The following is an 18,224-nucleotide window of genomic DNA, read 5'->3' on the forward strand; positions in this document are numbered from 1 at the left end:
ATAGAATTCTTGGACAGCATTAAGGCCTACTTGAATAAGTGTTTTTCAATGAAGGACCTTGGAGAAGCTGCTTATATATTAGGCATCAAGATCTATAGAGATAGATCGAGACGCCTCATAGGTCTTTCACAAAGCACATACCTTGATAAGATTTTGAAGAAGTTCAAAATGGATCAGTCCAAGAAGGGGTTCTTGCCTGTATTGCAAGGTGTGAGATTGAGCTCGGCTCAATGCCCGACCACGGCAAAAGATAAAGAAGAGATGAGTGTCATCCCCTATGCTTCAGCCATAGGATCTATTATGTATGCCATGCTGTGTACCAGACCTGATGTAAACCTTGCCGTAAGTTTGGTAGGAAGGTACCAAAGTAATCCCGGCAAGGAACACTGGACAGCGGTCAAGAATATCCTAAAGTACCTGAAAAGGACAAAGGACATGTTTCTCGTTTATGGAGGTGACGAAGAGCTCGTCGTAAAGGGTTACGTCGACGCTAGCTTCGACACAGATCTGGATGACTCTAAGTCACAAACCGGATACGTGTATATGTTGAATGGTGGAGCAGTAAGCTGGTGCAGCTGCAAGCAGAGCGTCGTGGCGGGATCTACATGTGAAGCGGAGTACATGGCAGCCTCGGAGGCAGCGCATGAAGCAATTTGGGTGAAGGAGTTCATCACCGACCTAGGAGTCATACCCAATGCGTCGGGGCCGATCAAACTCTTCTGTGACAACACTGGAGCTATTGCCCTTGCCAAGGAGCCCAGGTTTCACAAGAAGACCAGGCACATCAAGCGTCGTTTCAACTCCATCCGTGAAAATGTTCAAGATGGAGACATAGATATTTGCAAAGTACATACGGATCTGAATGTCGCAGATCCGTTGACTAAACCTCTCTCGCGAGCAAAACATGATCAACACCAGAACTCTATGGGTGTTCGATTCATCACAATGTAACTAGATTATTGACTCTAGTGCAAGTGGGAGACTGTTGGAAATATGCCCTAGAGGCAATAATAAAAGGATTATTATTATATTTCCTTGTTCATGATAATTGTCTTTTATTCATGCTATAATTGTATTATCCGGAAATCGTAATACACGTGTGAATACATAGACCACAATACGTCCCTAGTAAGCCTCTAGTTGACTAGCTCGTTGGTCAACAGATAGTCATGGTTTCCTGACTATGGACATTAGATGTCATTGACAACGGGATCACATCATTAGGAGAATGATGTGATGGACAAGACCCAATCCTAAGCATAGCACAAGATCGTGTAGTTCGTTTTGCTAGAGCTTTTCCAATGTCAAGTATCTCTTCCTTAGACCATGAGATCGTGTAACTCCCGGATACCGTAGAGTGCTTTGGGTGTACCAAACGTCACAACGTAACTGGGTGACTATAAAGGTGCACTACAGGTATCTCCGAAAGTGTCTGTTGGGTTGACACGGATCGAGACTGGGATTTGTCACTCCGTATGACGGAGAGGTATCACTGGGCCCACTCGGTAGTGCATCATCATAATGAGCTCAAAGTGACCAAGTGTCTGGTCACGGGATCATGCATTACGTTACGAGTAAAGTGACTTGCCGGTAACGAGACTGAACGAGGTATTGGGATACCGACGATCGAGTCTCGGGCAAGTAACATACCGTCTGACAAAGGGAATTGCATACGGGGTTGATTGAATCCTCGACATCGTGGTTCATCCGATGACATCATCGAGGAGCATGTGGGAGCCAACATGGGTATCCAGATCCCGTTGTTGGTTATTGACCGGAGAGCCGTCTCGGTCATGTCTGCGTGTCTCCCGAACCCGTAGGGTCTATACACTTAAGGTTCGGTGACGCTAGGGTTATTAGGAAGACTTGTATGTGATTACCGAATGTTGTTTGGAGTCCCGGATGAGATCCCGGACGTCACGAGGAGTTTCGGAATGGTCCGGAGGTAAAGATTTATATATGGGAAGTTGTCATGCGGACACCGGAAAGTTTCGGGGGCATATCGGTATTGTACCGGGGCCACCGAAGGGGTTCCGGGGGTCCACCGGGAGGGGCCATCCCTCTTCGTGGGCCACATGGGCCGCATGGGGCAGGGAACCAGCCCCTGGAGGGCTGGGCGCCCCCCCCCTTCGGCCCATGCGCCTAGGTTTGGGGGGGAACCCTAAGGGGGGCGCACCCCCTTTGCTTGGGGGGCAAGCCCCCTCCCTGGCCGCCGCCCCCCCTCTAGATCTCATCTAGAGGGGGCCGCCCCCCTTCCCCCTTCCCCTATAAATAGAGGGGCGAGGGGAGGGCTGAACACCTGATCCAAGGCGCAGCCCCTCCCCTCCCCAACACCTCTCCTTCTCCGTTGTGCGCTTGGCGAAGCCCTGTCGGAGTACTGCCTCTCCACCATCATCACGCTGTCGTGCTGCTGCTGGAGCCTTCTTCCTCAACCTCTCCTTCCCCCTTGCTGGATGAAGAAGGAGGAGACGTCGTCCGTACCATACGTGTGTTGAACGCGGAGGTGCTGTCCGTTCAGCACTTGGTCATCGGTGATCTGAATCACGGCGAGTACGACTCCATCATCACCGTTCTCTCGAACGCTTCCGCACGCAATCTACAAGTGGTATGTAGATGCAATCTCTCTCCCATGACTCGTTGCTTAGATGAACTCATAGATGGATCTTGGTGAAACCGTAGAATTTTTTTTAATTTTCTGCAACGTTCCCCAACAAAAACAACCCGAACGTGCTAGTGTGCGCTGGTGACCTTTGGCAGTTCGATGCTGATTATTTGACTCCGATAATACTACACGCACGGAGGGAAACAACGGACCCTTACGGACCCCACCCCGAGGATATCTTAATTCGTTAGAAATTGAACAGGTAAATAAATTTCTGGATGAGTTACGTAAACATCTAAAACTAAAAGATACTAAACCTCAATTTCGAGAAATTATATCTTCTAGCAAGACATTCACCGAGCAAGCGAAAATCCTTTTGAAAGAAGCTATTCAGGAACAGCTGGAACGGTTTTCTCTTCAATAACAAACAAAATCTCAGCCAATCACTGCTAACCACTCCGTTAATCCCCCGTAAACAGACCGTGAGTGTAGCATCTCTCATCTGACTCTCGTCAAGCCATCTCGCAGGCGAGGATTCGTATGTTTGACAATGGCATGCTGTATTTTCTCGTCGTGCTCAGGAACGAGTTGACCATTCACATTAAATACTTTTCATATAAGAAAAAAAACAGCCTTCCACAGAGGGCTTCCTCGAAACATCAAATACAAGGATGGACATGTAGTTGCGCACGTGACGACTGACAATACAGTATCAAAGTACTCTAACTAAGAACAACTCGGTAACGAGAAAACCAACTAGCTACTAGAAATTTTGTGCTGCGAAATCAACTGCTTCTTCGAATGCGACGAGTTATTTCCTGCAACAATAGGACAGGTTTAGTCGAAGCGAAAGCACTGCAAAAATCTATCAAAGATGCAGGTAAAATTAATCTTCTGAATGAGCAGATCAGGGCACGTACATATTTTGTTGAAGCTGGCAATGTCGCAGCTCTGCACGAACTCGTCGACGGGCTCGGCGCAGAGATGGTCCTCGATGAGGTCGTCGACGGACACGAGATCGTCGACGATCGTCAGCATGATCTGCATCTTGCTCATCCCGTACCCAACCGGAACAAGCTTGGCTGCGACAACAAGGTGGCACGCAATCCAGATAAGCGCCCTAAATTAAGTGCTTGATTTAATTTCACGAGTGGATAGACAGCCGCGTAATTCAGAGCTAGCAGCAAGGAAACCAGACATACATGCACCCCATGTCAGCCCTTCCATGGCGACGCCTCGTACGGCTTCCTCGAGCTTGGCCATGTCGGTCTCGTCGTCCCACGGCTTCACGTCGAGCAGAACCGACGACTTTGCGCCCGCCATCGATTCTCTGTTGTAAATAGTAAGTAGGGTTACACAAGTGTCAGAAAATTAAGTGTTTTTTTTTCAAAAAAGAAAATTAAGTAAACTATAACGGCGCCATGAAAAAAGAGCTTCTGATCTTATTACTACAAAAAAAAAAAGATTTGACCCAGCATTGAGACATGTTTCATTGTTTATCTCCGAAAACACGTGTGCAGGCGATGGCGGCGGTTTGATGGTGGACTTGGTGTCGACGAGGTAAAGGCGACGTGACGCAAATCAAACGCTACGACGGATGGAAGACTATAGGGGAGGCGAGCGGAGACTCACCGGTGGAGGCGCCGCAAACCGACCGGCTACGACGAAGGCGACGTACGGTTGCCGCGACCGAGCTCGGTTCCGGAGAGGGGGCGGCTAGGGTTTGGAGCGTTTGGCGTACGTGGTGAGCCCCCGCCAAATTAAATAGGCATGCAGCCGAGAAGGCCGACGGCGTCACGGCTCGGGAGGGCTCCGTGCGTGCCACGATCGGGCGTGTCTAAGTCGAATCCGGACAGGACCCGCCTCGTGGACATTCGATCCACGGCGCGTACAGCCGCTTCGAGGTTGATGGAAGGCGGTAAGCTATTCCACACACACACAAAAAGCTATTCCAGAAGAAAAAACTTCATACGTGCTATATGGCCGGCAGCATACGACACGCGTGTTCCGTTTTGCGAGCGAGACGGTAGTTTTTTTTTTCCGCCGCACTTCTCTCCTGCTTTTGGCCGCACAAGAATGCAGGTCACGTCGCGAATCGACGTCCCATCCCATGCGCCTGAACCGCACGGGTGCGGATCATGCGACCTCCCAGGAAACAAACATCAGCCTGTGACTGTCTACGCGCGCGACGCCGGCGCGGCCCGAGCCCATGGCCCCCGGGGCAGCCTCCTCCTCCGCTTCCTGCTCTGCTCATCGTCGCCACATATATGGCCGGCAGCATACGACACGCGTGTTCCGTTCCACCCGGGGTGGGGGCAGCAGGTTGGGTTCACCTCACGCTTTCTCTTCGTGATAAGATTGCACGATTTCTCGTCCCTCCCCGACTCCCCGTCGCCCTCTCTCTCTCACAATCAGGCCAACTCCACCGCGCGACTCTATCCTGTCCGCCCCCGTCCGTTTGAAGTAAAAAAGACAAACGAGACGGCCCAACGCGTGGGCGCAAACGGATTTTTGTCCGTTTTGTGTCCGCTTTCGACCCATCCGCAGCCCAAGTTTGCATCGTTTTTGGGGTGAAACGGACACCACGCGGACGCGCGGGTCGTCTGCGCTTGTCCTCCCCTGGCCCGCCCATCGGTGGCACAGGACGGGCCTTTTTCTATCCGCCCCCCTCCCTCCCTCCGGCCGCATCCACTCCACTCTTCCTCACTCTTTCCCTCTCCCCCCTCGCCGTCGGCGGCCGCCCGCTGCCATTGCAGTCGTGCAATTCGGACGCGCGCTTGCCCAGCCCCTTCCTCTCGTCGCCGCCGAGCTACCCAAGCACAGCCACCTTGTTTGCGCACCCGCCGCCCGGATTTGGGGCGGATCCGGTCGGTCTTGAGCTCGCCCGGCTGTGGGAGGCCGGGCCGCGCCATGGACTGGTCGGGCACCTTACCGGAAGGCCCTGGCATGGCCGCAAGGTCACATGCAGGCAGTGGCTCGTCCTCTAGCCGCTCGGATCTGCACCGTCGGTGGTCCGCCGGCAGATACGCGAATGGCGGTCGACCGAGCTCGGTGCTTGCCCAAAAGCTCGTTGGCGCACCGTTGCCCCTCATCAAGTGCGACCACTGCCCAAGGGTGGTCGTGCGCCGCGAGTCTACAACGCCGGAGCATCCCAGATGGGTGTTCATCAAGTGCTTAAACGATGGGGTATGTGCTCTTTTAGCTTCGGTTTGTGCTCTTGAATTAGACTAGTGGTGCTAACTTTAAGTTTTATTGTGTAGAACGGATGCAAGTTTTGGTATTCGGAAGAAGAGTACATCGATATGTTGATAGAGCGAAATGTAGTGCATGTTCGTGCACTTTTAGCTAGCCTAGAGGCTTTAGATGAGACAAGTGCACTTGTTGCTAGATTAGAGTCTAGGCACGATACTACGTGTGAAGAAGCAACAAGGCACGATACTACGTGTGAGAAAGCAACGTCGACTTCTGGCTTGAAGAAGAAAGGAGGAGGCAACGTCGTGCCTCCTCCACAGATCAACAATGAGTGCATCGAGAAGGCGCTAACCCAACTCAAGGGAGCAGTTATGGAAGTTGGGTATCTTCTCAAATGTATTCTTGTGGTTCTTATTTTCTTTGGCCTTGCTTTACTAGTCAAAATGTGATGATGTATTGTCATGTACCAAAAATAAATGATAAAAAAAGTTTAAGGACTTGCAAAGAAATATACGCGGACAGGATGGGGCAAATGGATGCGGCCGCGCGCTGGACGCACGGCCACCGCATCTTAGGACACGCCCAGACACGATCGCAAATCCCTCCCCAAACGGACAGAATCCGGACAAAGCGCACGTCCGTTTGAGGTCACGCAGTGGAGTTGGCCTCACTCTCGGTGATCCGCGGTAGGTTCTCAGAATAGCAGGGCATAATGCGCCCGGCAGGCTGGCACCGCCTGCCCATATGGTCTTACAGGCATGGACTTTCTGCAACGGAACTGCGCCAGCGCCAGGGATGCGACCCATTCTTATCGTGAGCAAAAAAAAAAAAAAAAACTAAGAACCCAGGTCACTCTAGTAGGCTGTATTTAAGGCTCATGGCTAAAGTAAGCACAGCAACATGCAGCCCGAACATGCCGGGTACTACTATCAGAGCATGATTAATAGTATAGCCAGCTGGCTATAAGCCAGTGCCATGTCATCTACAGCCCATTTTATAGTCAACATGTACAATAATAGATCAAAAGAGTGTACTACTTTTTTATTATGTGGCCCACCTTTCATTCTCACAAAGTGCCTAGGAGCACGTGCTAGAGCTGGCTCTTCACGAAGAGCCCGCTTATCTTCTCTCTCCTCTTCTCTTTCCTCCAACTAAGCACAAATATATTAGTTTATTCTTTATAGCCCGCTGACTCAGCTCTATTATACTTGCTTTCAGTGGGCCAGGCCAGGCCAGGCTAGGCTACGCGTGATTAATTCCAAACCCAGCCAATCAAACCATCTCAATTCTACAGATCGAGAACAGAGAACACTAGTCACGTGTGGAAAACATGCATGCTGTTGTTTATCCTTTCCGGAAAAGAAAACACGCTACTGCCCATTGTTTTTTTGCAGGTACTTCCTCTGTAAACTAATATAAGAGCGTTTAGACCACTATTTTAGTATTCTAAACGCTCTTATATTAATTTACGGAGCGAGTAGTACCTAAAGAGACCAACCGAGTTCGCACCCGCATCGCCGCTACAAAAAGCACAAATCACCAATCTTCAGCAGCAGGACAGACAAGGAGGAACAATCAGAATCCTTCTTAACCATGCCAGGGTTTAGGCTTCCAGAGTCTTTCCTTATGATTCTCCTAAAAAAAGTGTCATTCTTTATAAGATCGGTGGGCGGCCCATAGTCTACGGACCAACTAGATTGGCACCCCCTAGTCCAGGATGTCATTGGGCTATCCGTCGGATGAAGGGGCTCATCTTCATCTCTGGTTCCTTCTCGGACGACGACGACGATGAACATGTCTCTGACTTCGACGACTCGGACGATCCACCTGCTGCGAACGCCTACAATTATGCCAGCCTACATCTCTGGTTCCTCCTCGGGCGACGAAGACGAACATGGCTTTGACTCCGACGACTCGGACGATCCACCTGCCGCGAACGCCTACAGTTACGCCGGCCTACATCTCTGGTTCCTCCTCGGGCGACAACGACGAACACAGCTTTGACTCCAACGACTCGGATGATGCACTTGCCGCGAATGCCTACAGTTACGTCGGCCTTCATCTCTGGTTCCTCCCCGGGCGACGACGACGTACACGGCTCTGACTCCAACGACTCGGACTATCCACCTGCTGCGAAAGCCTACAGCTACGCCAGCGATCAGAAGGGCAAAGGCCCGGCGAGGAAGTGATGAATCTCCGCCGTGTCTGTCATTAATTTCTAGTTTTTTTAGTACTCTAGCTAGAACCTGCCCGTCGTGTATATAGATTATGTGAACCTATTTTCGTGATTCGTTGGTGATCTTTTGGTGATCGGAATGCGCATATCTATATCCCGTTTCATAGTCGGCGTGATGATCTACGTACTTTTATTTACTTTGCATGCTTAGTATGAATATAAAAGACCTTACAAAAAAATACAAATGTAAGTTTGAAGCCACCAACCAGAGATGCATACGGCCATTTTAGTATGTTAGTATGAGTAAGAAAACTCCGTGCATCATCTGTCAATTCTAAGAATTGAATTCAGGTCATTAGGCTACACAACCGCATGCCCGACCACTGAGCCAAGGCTCTCTTTGCTACACAGATGTGGATGACATAAATTAACGATTGTCCGGTCAGTAGCGTGTCCGTGGCGTTTTAGGGCCGGATTTGATAGATGCTCTTAGAGCATCTCCAACAGCCGCGCTTCGCGCCACGCGCTAAAAACTAGTTTGTCACGCGCCGTTCGGCTGGTTTTGCGCGGCCGCCAGCGCTGGCTCCAACTACCGCGCTAAAATGCAGCGCACGTGACTCGCCGGGGCATTGCATATATGGCATTTTGGACACAAAATGAATTTAAAACATTCAAAATGCAATGAACATGACATATAAAATTTCACACAAACAAGTTGATGAATAAAAGTTCATGCCCACAAGTTCAAAATCATGCCCACAAGTTCATCCAAGCAAGTTCAAAATGCAAACCAAGTTCAAGACACAAACGAAAGACACATCAATCCTCTTCCTCGTCTTCGTCCTCATCTTCGGAAGACGATTCTTCCGCCTCCGAAGATGAATCTTCCTCCCTCTCCTCATTGCGCACCGCATCACGTGAAGCTCCGACGGTGTTGGTAAGATTTTCAACGGCATCTTCATGGAAATGTGTGTGAGGAGGCACATCGAAAGACATTCCGCCCATGGCGGCCGGAGGTGCACCCATGCCTCCCATGAGAGAAGCAAAACTCATGCCTCCCATGGCGGCCATAGCGTCGGGGGGTGCTCCAAAGCCACCCATACCTCCCATGGCACCTAAACCGCCCATGGTACCTCCGAAGCCACCCATGCCACCCATGGCGCCAAGGCCACCGCCACCCATTGCACGAATCATGGCTCTTTTTTGGATCAAGACTTCTTCACGGGCAAGATTGGCATACTCCTTTTGCGCCTCATTGAGGTTAGATGTGTCCAAGAAGAACAAGTGCTTCTCCCATTTCAACAATCTAGTTCGCTCCTTATTGCTCACGTTCCTCTCCTCCAAAGCCACCTTCCTCTCCTCGGTCGCCACCCTCCTCTCCTCGGCCGCCAACCTCCTCTCCTCGGCCGCGCATCTTGGTTCCATGCCATTTTCCTCACGTCGTTGGCTTTTTTTCTTGCCTTCACAATAGCTTCCATAGCATTTTTGAGCTCAACATCTCCTTTCCTCTTTTTCTTTTCGGTTTTGTCTTTCTTGCACCCATCCAGTCGTTTTGGCTTCGAGTATGAAACCGAGTTGGGTGTGGGGCTTCTCTTGCCGTCATCACTTGATGCATCATCCTCCTCATCATCATCATTCAACTCAATTGTTCGCTTGCGTTTGTTGCTCAAATGCAAATCATCCAAATCTTCATGCTTCTTCCATTTCTCATCATCCTTCAATAATTTATAGCAATGAGGCAAGGTAAAGACCCTTCCTTTCTTGATCTTCCCCTTCTTGGTTTTACTCTCCTCTTCTTTGAACAAGTTTTGTGCAATGTTGTACTACATGAAAACAAAGCAAGTTAGCACTTCGAACACCAACAACAAGTATGATGAACATGTATGAAATGCCACTTACTCTATCGTCCTCATTTGTGCCACTTGGGTTCAACTTGTCAACCGCCTTTTGTGCGCCCACTCACTTTTGACAATCCGAGTTGATTGTCGACCATCGGGACCGAAGTGATCTCACTCACGTTGTGAACATCAAAGTGTTCTTTCATCCGCCCCCAATAAGCATCTCTACTTTGATCACCTCCAACGGATGGATCCCTCGACACTTGCAACCAAGTATTGCATAGTAAGATGTCATCGGCGTTGGTGTAATTGCCCGCTCTTCCTTTCGGCGCGTCGACAATGCCCTCATCCTCATCGTCCACCCCGAACTCATGGTCTTCGAAATGCATGTCATTGGTTTGAGACCAATGCGAATTGTTGGATCCAACACCCATAATTGACATGTATGCATCATCGTTGAGACTACAAAGTTTTTTGAACAATGCAAATAAGCTATCTATATGAATGCATTGAAAAAATAACAAGAAAAGAAAAGTTGGAAATAATTTCTACCTTGGGGGCATTTCGTCGAAATGTTGTGCGCGTCGGCCGCCGGCTCAACGAGTGAGCTCGCCGGTGCTTCGGTAGCCGCCGCGCCCGTCGCACGCCCTGCAAGCTTCTTCCTCATCGCCTTCGAGGTGCCGGAGCCGTCCGCCGCCTTGTTCTTCTTCACCGATGTCTTGCCCTTCTTTGGCCGCGCCGCATTGGGGGGCTTCGAGGAGGGGGCGGCGGCTCGGGCCGGCACCGGCGCGACGCCACCCGCCGTCGAGGTCATCCGCGGCGGCATGAAGAGGCCGCGCGCGAGGCCGATGGACGGAGGAGCTCCGACGGAGGCGAGGCCAACGCCCCCCGCGCTAGGGTTTGCGGCGGCGGCGGCAGCAGCAGCTGTGGAGGGGTCGTGACTATAGGATGGGGTGAGCGGGGCGCCGACGCGTGCGTCCATGGGTGCAGTTCGCCGGCGCCGGCGCGCACGGGGCGTAGGAGGCGGAGAGGAGAGAGTGCGGCGCGAGCGCTCGAGTGTGCCGCGCGCGGAAGCGGGCGTCCAAAATACACCGCGCGAGATAGCGAATCCGACCGCGCGCCCAACTCTTTATACCGCGCACGCGGTTATTGCGCGCTCGCTGGAGCCACCCGCTGGGTTGCGCGCGCTAAAATGACCAAATTTGCGACGCGGCGCTTGTTTATCGCGGCTGTTGGAGATGCTCTTACGAGCCAGGACACGTAGCTCATATTTTCGAGCTGAGACATTCGTTGTTTTCTCCTTTATTATTTTCAATCATTTCTCCCCTGGTTTGGGCGCACAAGAATGCAGGTCACATCGCGAATCGCCGTCCCGTCCCAGCCCATCCCACGCATCCAAACCGCACGGGTGCAAGACCGGAGAGCCGTCCACTCGTGCGACCTCGCAGGAAACAAACACCAGCCCGCCAGTGCCAGTGCCTATCTCTATCTGTGCGCGCGACGCGACCCAAACCCATGGGCCCGGCACCGCGCGCCGCCCGTCGTCTCTAGAAAAACACACACACACACACACAAAGCAGAAGCACGACCGAGTGTACACTGTAGTCTGTACATGGCCGGCAGCATTCGTACAACACGCGTGTTCAGTTCCACCCGGGTGGCAGGTTCGCCTCACGCTTTGTTGATAAGATTGCACGTCCCGATTTTTCGTCCCTCGCCGTCGCCCTCTCTCTCTCGGCGATCAGCATTCAGCACTAGCAGGTTCTCAGGAATAGCAGAGCACAATGCGCCTGGCACCGCCGGACCATATGATGTACAGGCGCAGGCGGGTACGTTTTGCAACGGAACGGCGTCAGCCACAGCCACAGCCACAGCCACAGCCAGGGATAGATACTAGCGGAGCGAGGGTTCTTTGCCCGATCTGGCACAGGCAGTGAACGGCCGTATGCAAGGCGCAGGGTTAGTTAAGAGCCGGCTTAAAGTAAGCAGCGAACATGCAGCCCGAACATGCGGGGTGCTACCAGTGCCCAGTGGGCCAGGCCATGCGTGATTAACACCAAACCCAGCCAAGCAAACCCATCTCCATTCTCTGACCAAAAAGAGCTCTGATTATCACGTGTGGAAAACATGCATGTTGTTCTTTATCCTCTCCGGAAAAGAAAACACGCTACTGCCCATTGTTTTCTGCACGTACTACATACAGTACGTAAAGAGACCAACCGAGATCGCATCCGCATCCTCATCGGCCGCGCAAAAGGCACAGATCACCAATCTTCAGCAGCAAGACGGAACAATCAGACTTATCAGAGGAGAGATAGACGACGCGGCCAGGGGCAGCCCAGCTGGGACGACACGTTAACGAACCGCCAGCTCGCCCTCGCGTCGCGGCTCGCCCGCTTTTTTTCTTTTCCCTTTTCTCTCTTTTGCTTGTCTTGGTCGCTCTCAGCCTCGCACCGCACCACGCATCCTTTCTCCGCCTCCCTCCCTTCCTCACCCCCCTCGATCTCTCCTCCCCTCCCTCTCCCTTCCACCATCCCGCAACGACCCTGACCATCGACGACCCATGCGCCGCTAGCCATGCAGCCAGACCCGGACCCCGCGTCGCGCCCGCGCCAGGAGGGCAGCCCGCCGCCCCCGCCGGACCCCATGCCTACGGAGGAGGAGCAGGCGGCGCCCGAACCCAACCCGGATGCGGAGGAGGCCAAGGACGCGCCTGCCGAGGAGGTGGAGGAGGCGGTGGACCAGGACGAGGAGGTCAAGGGACGGGAGGCGGGGGTCAAGGATGGGGAGGAGCAGGAGGAGGAGAGGAGGGGCAGGGGGCGGAAGCGAGGGAGGCGGCCCGGCGCGCCCAGGGGGCTGGTCATGGTGAAGCGGGAGCTGCTCGCGCGCTGCATGACGTGCCCGCTCTGCAACCGCCTCCTCCGCGACGCCACCACCGTCTCCGAGTGCCTCCACACATGTGAGCCACCAAATTCTCCTCCCCTTCCCTCCCTCCTCTGCCTCCGCCGCGCCACGATTCGGCACGCACGCTACTTCTCCCCGACGTCCCTGATCTGGCCACCACGTACGGCGCATCCAGGACGTGGGATTCGGCCCCGCCGCCGCCGCCGTGGCCCCTGGACGTGGGCGCCCGTCCGCTCCAGCGCGCTGACGCCTCGCCGGTCGCCCGCGCTGGGATTTCGCTTAATTTACTACAGCTTGCCGGGCCTGGCTCCCACCTCACGTCGCATGAGGAGTCGTCGTCGTCGCTCGCTCGCTCTGTTTTACGTGCGTGGCCTCTGCTTCCGTTTGTCGGTCATCGATCTGCATGGATGATGCCATGTCAATCTTGAACCTGCCGCGCCCTGGATCGCTGCTGCTGCTTCATCCAGTTCGAGTGCTTGCCATGATGCCTCATTCATGACCAAGATTTGGTTACGTCTTAGTCCATTATTTATTGTCGACTCTTGAAATGCTTCTACTACCATTCGTCCATGTCCACTCTCTGTTTCATTACGCCTCTGCCTATTCTGGGGCTAACTAGAAATAACTGACGCCTACTCAGCATGGAAGTTATCACTGTTACGATCTCGGAGTTGCTTCTGCAGCACTTCTGTTGTTTCTTCTTTCCTGGGTAACCGTGATACTACTTTTCATTGTTTACTCCATGGTATGTTCTACAGATACGTGTCTGACCGTATCATTAACTGTTGAGCTCAGTGTACAACAGAGTAGTAATATAAGTTGTGCGAAGCTAATGTTTCCTCTATTTACTGATGAGTATTTACTTCACTTGTTACTGAATTTATTTATCTTACGTTGTTCGTTATTTCAGAGCTCTAATTTTGCATTTGATGCAGTTTGTAGAAAGTGTATATACAAGAAGTTTAATGACGAGGAGGTAGAGTCCTGCCCAGTATGTGACATTGATCTTGGCTGCACTCCAGTCGAGAAGCTTAGGTATGCTTGTGCTCACGACTATGTACTCCATTATTTCCACTTTGTTTGTTCACGTACATCTTAAGGCCAATATAACTGTGCGCGGTACTGCCAGTTTTCACCTTATTGTTAGCTTTTCTGGATATTTTTGTTATCATAGTTAGTAGTACATGTAGAACTTATTAGCTCAGTTCAATTTTTCGCTAGCAAAGTTTGAACACAATAGGAGCCTAGGAGGTAACACACTGGAATAAAGCGTGCAAATCTTGTAACCTGCGGTGGAACTTAGTAACCATCTGCGTAAATCCGGTGGACACATAGATTTTTAAGGCCCCTCACATCTTAGAACTCTCAGCAACACACCAAGCAATTTATATGAATGCTGTAATACACCAATACTGTTTGCTTCAGTTGTATGCTGTCTACTCCCTCCGTTCCTAAATATAAGTCTTTTTAGACATTTCAAATGGACAACAACATACGGATGTATGTAGACATATTTTAGAGTGTAGGTTTACTCATTTTGCTTCGTATGTAGTCACTTATTGAAATCTCTAGAAAGACTTATATTTAGGAACGGAGGGAGTAGTTTCTACGCTGATGATAATGCAATTTGAAACCATAAGGGCCTATTTCGGCGGTAGGCTGTTGTGTTTCTGATTGGCTACACTTGTTGCCTTTTATACAGACTAGGATTTTTGTGCTTAACCTCTTCCAACCTGAATAAAGATTGGCTCTTGGGCCCTTCGGGATAAGTAATTTGAAATAGAGATTCCCACTTGTCATAATACTCTACTAAATAAGAGCTTTCTCTGTTTCTTGTTTTGTTGCGGTGTCTTTTTCAGTGCTTCGATTCTAATTTTCTCCCTCACTGGACTATATTGGACTGCTGGTAGCCTGTGAAAGTGTTGGTTGAGGTCAATTTCATTCATGGCCTGCAAAAACAGTCAGTTTGTCATACTCATTGTTTGCCTGTTAAAATGACCTGGTATATTACCATAATATACACCTAAATAGTTCTGCAAAGACCCTAACAGTATGTCAATCTTGATGTGACTCCAGTCTGCATTACCTGCTGTGGGAGTGTGTGGTGGTGTGTGTGTGTGCGTGCCTACGTTGTACTTGGTGTTTCTAAGAAAGACCCAAACAGTATGTTTTTTTTCGAATATATGTATTCCTTATACTGATATTTGTACATTTTCTGTATTCAGAGCTGACCACAGTCTGCAAGATGTAAGATCCAAAATCTTCCCCTCCAAAAGAAAGAAGATTAAGGTTGAAGATGTTGCATCTCCTGATTCACCTCCTAATAAAAGGAAAGAGAGATCCATCTCTTCATTAGTGGTCCATACACCTAGATTAACACCGACAGGATCGACTGGACGGCGGACAAAGGTAGTTACCAGGAAAGCTGCTGCTTCCTTGCATAGCCTTGGTCCTACCGTTGACAATCCTGTGAAAAAGGAAAACAGTGACAAGAGTGCTCATAGCTCAAGCTTGCCTGCTAATTTGGGCAAAGTGCCAAAAACAAAGAGACAGGTAAACAAACGACACATTAGCATCTTCATGCTAGTTGCGTTAGTTTTTTTTTAGAAAATAGTTGCACTGGAGTTAGCTGTGGAATGTGCACCGTGTTCTCAAAACAACAATTGGTATTAGCTAGAAGACTGTACACCTCTGCAGTAACTTGAACCTTTTTTCTCCAGATATTGTCAAATGCGGAGGAGGCATCTAACTATTCCAGCAATAAAGATACTGAAGATGATAGTAAGGACATGGCAGATAATGCTGAGCTCTGGAGACCTTTAAATTGTTTGGTCGAAGCTGCAAACAGGACAAAGTCCTTCAGGTCAAGTTTACAAGGTTCAGGTGTTAAAAGAGAGCAGCTTAATGGTTCTCCCAGTACCACAAATGGCATCAAAACAAACCCAAAAGAGCATCCGAAGAGACCCAAAACTGAGGATGATAAGAAAGATGCTCCAGTTCCACCAGTGACGCTAAAAAGGAAACTTAAAGGGACTGGGCGGAGAAGGAGCGGACTTCGAGCTCCAGCCGATGGGGATCCTGATGGCGCACTTACACAGAACGAAAAGAGATTCAACTGCATATGGTTTTCGTTGGTTGCGTCACTCGAACAGTAAGCATAATCAGTTCATCACGCCGTCAAAGTGTCACTTTTGTTTTAAATTTAGAAGAAGCAACAACTCGCACAGGTTTGTATCTTATCTTCTTGTGCCACTATATTTTTCAGGAAAGGGGACTCACCTCTACCACAGATACCTTCACACTATTTGCGAATAAAGTAAGCTCGTATTTATACTCTGTTTTTTGTGGATCTGAGGTTAACGAGTTTTGTTTAAATTTATAAGCTGGGTTATTAGTAGATATATGATAGATAAGCACAAACCTCAGTAACCTTTTTTCACCATGTCTTGACATGTTGATTGCTTCACATTGAAATCAGACGTTAACCTTCTATAAACAGCACCATAAGGATGCATTTGTCTTGCATATTTCTCAACTATATCCTGTGAGAGTTCCCTGTGGCTAATGCACTCATTGTTTTACACCAGAGATGCAAATATACCTGCTTCGTCTATCCAAAAGTACCTCGTGCAGAAGCTCAGTCTCCCGAGTGAGTCCGAGGTAAGAGCGGCATCTGTGTCATATATGATGCATAAATAACTGTTTTATGCACAGCTGGATTTTTTTTGTATAAATGACTGGGATTTGAAATATAAGTTTCTTTTCTAGTCTGGATATAGCAGAGTTACCTCATTTCTGCTATCTGTTCTCCAATATGATTCGCTTCTTGCCATTTGAACAGTAAAGCGCACTTATCAAAATTCATGTTATATCGATAACGGGGAGTAAAATTCGTATAGCTTGAGTTTGCCGTCTAGGTGCTTTGATGAAATATGCCGACCAATAATAAAACTTGAAACTTTTGAAACTGTCGGCTTTCATATGCTCATCACACATTACCATGCAATAGTTTCACTGCATATTATATTTTTCACTCTCATAATAGTAAACCAAGCCTAGCTCAGTTAGTGGATGTAGAGTCCCACCACCTAATAGTTTTGAATTCGCGGCATGTGCTTACTTACTAAAAGAACATGTAGTTCCTCCTACATGCTGTTTATATCTTTTTCCTAAGAAATATATGTAACATCTGGCTCTCAAGAACATTTTGCACAAGGATATATCAGGCCAGTTTTTTTGAACTCTGCATGCCCCTGTAAGCACAACTGGTCATGTTCACTCACATGAATACTACTTAATCTTCATATTTACAGGTGGAAATAAATTGCTGCGGGCAGCCAGTGAACCCTACACAACCTCTGCGCAATTTAGTAGAGTTGTGGCTGAGGGGGCGATCAGCACTGACAACACAGGCCATTGTAGGCTCCCCCGCGGAAGAGTTTGTGATGGTGCTAAATTATGGACGGCCAAAGCCCATGGAACCTTTGAGTGCACAGTAATGATTCAACCCATTTCCTTTCGAAAGGTCGGGTCTTTTCTGCCATAGCCAGCCATTTGCTGGGCCGATGGAAGAGGTTGTCGAAAGATGAAGTCCCCGTTGGTACACAACCTCGTGATGTGGCTGGCTCCCTCGACAGCCAGCCCTCGGCGACATATTCATGTATTCATTCATGTTGGTAGGTGTTGTTGTTCTTCGATTCCATTATGACATATTTTTTTCTTATTTATTATACACCAAAGATAGATGAAAAATGATCTTTAGATTGGATATAAAGAGAGGGAACAGTCTCAACCATTGATGCTTCTGATTGTAAGAGGTGACTATGACTATGAGTGGATTGAAAATTGCCATTTGGTTGTGTCATGACTTGCTGTAGCACCACATGTATTTTATTGGGTACTTGCACGGATGCTAAATTAAATGCTGTTATAAAGATGTAGGGGGAAATTGGTACTGGTGTTATGTTGGATTGTACAATGTTGGTCTTCCTAGCTTTACAGTATCTCGAGAGGCCAGACAAGGGTTTCAAAGTCAAATTTTACCTGAATCATATTTGTTTTTTAGGGCAGTATCCTGAATCATATAGATGTGCTACTTTTATTTCTTTCTAAGAAAGCCCATAATTTTTTTGTCAATGTTTAATGCATTTGATAGCAACGAAGTACTCCCTCCGTAAAGAAATATAAGAGCGTATAGATCACTCAGTACTCGTGGATGGAGGTTTCAGGAAACAACAGACAGGGGCGCAAAGTTCTAAATCAACAGCCTGACTGTCGGAGTAAATGACCACGGGTAGTCTAACCGGCTCCCATTGGCCCTTAGAAAAAACAACGGACTGACCGAGCCTTGAAGCACCCAAGACGCGGGGCCGCCTTCCTCCGGCCGGCTATCTCACAGGCCGGCTACCGGAAGGCGGCCCGGCCCTAAACTCTCTTGGAGGACGCCACGATAGGGCCGACTCCAAGAAGCCGGCCACGGAAAAACCGACTCCAAGAAGCCGGCCCAAGAGAA

At 49.5% G+C, this 18,224-nt stretch overlaps 2 protein-coding genes across 2 annotated transcripts; one reads left to right on the forward strand and one right to left on the reverse strand.

Moving 5' to 3' along the window:
- Positions 1 to 3,190: 3,190 nt before the first annotated feature.
- Positions 3,191 to 4,346, reverse strand: LOC123116936 (elongation factor 1-beta). The gene is made up of 4 exons (XM_044537801.1): positions 4,235 to 4,346; positions 3,805 to 3,932; positions 3,523 to 3,684; positions 3,191 to 3,420 (listed from the first exon to the last, which is right to left on the reverse strand). Coding segments are annotated over exons 2-4 (285 nt in total). The 5' UTR covers positions 3,926 to 3,932; positions 4,235 to 4,346; the 3' UTR covers positions 3,191 to 3,418.
- A 7,896-nt stretch (positions 4,347 to 12,242) lies between these two features.
- LOC123113246 (E3 ubiquitin protein ligase DRIP2) lies at positions 12,243 to 17,675 on the forward strand. The gene is made up of 7 exons (XM_044534442.1): positions 12,243 to 12,767; positions 13,648 to 13,747; positions 14,938 to 15,265; positions 15,433 to 15,863; positions 15,978 to 16,028; positions 16,300 to 16,372; positions 17,026 to 17,675. Exons 1-7 carry the CDS (start codon positions 12,386 to 12,388, stop codon positions 17,209 to 17,211), a joined length of 1,551 nt encoding a protein of 516 aa, XP_044390377.1. The 5' UTR covers positions 12,243 to 12,385; the 3' UTR covers positions 17,212 to 17,675.
- The last annotated feature ends 549 nt before the right edge of the window (positions 17,676 to 18,224 follow it).

The sequence above is a fragment of the Triticum aestivum genome, chromosome 5B (assembly GCF_018294505.1).
Source record: "Triticum aestivum cultivar Chinese Spring chromosome 5B, IWGSC CS RefSeq v2.1, whole genome shotgun sequence".
NCBI lineage: Eukaryota > Viridiplantae > Streptophyta > Magnoliopsida > Poales > Poaceae > Triticum > Triticum aestivum.

Bases quoted from the DNA above. Each gene is read 5' to 3' on its own strand.
- LOC123116936 (XM_044537801.1), bottom strand. From the start codon at position 3,925: ATGGCGGGCGCAAAGTCGTCGGTTCTGCTCGACGTGAAGCCGTGGGAC. The intron at 3,685-3,804 runs GTATGTCTGGTT...TTGTTGTCGCAG, and splicing joins AGGGCTGACATGGGGTGCAT to CCAAGCTTGTTCCGGTTGGG.
- LOC123113246 (XM_044534442.1), top strand. From the start codon at position 12,386: ATGCAGCCAGACCCGGACCCCGCGTCGCGCCCGCGCCAGGAGGGCAGC. The intron at 15,266-15,432 runs GTAAACAAACGA...TTTTTTCTCCAG, and splicing joins TGCCAAAAACAAAGAGACAG to ATATTGTCAAATGCGGAGGA. The intron at 15,864-15,977 runs GTAAGCATAATC...TATATTTTTCAG, and splicing joins TTGGTTGCGTCACTCGAACA to GAAAGGGGACTCACCTCTAC.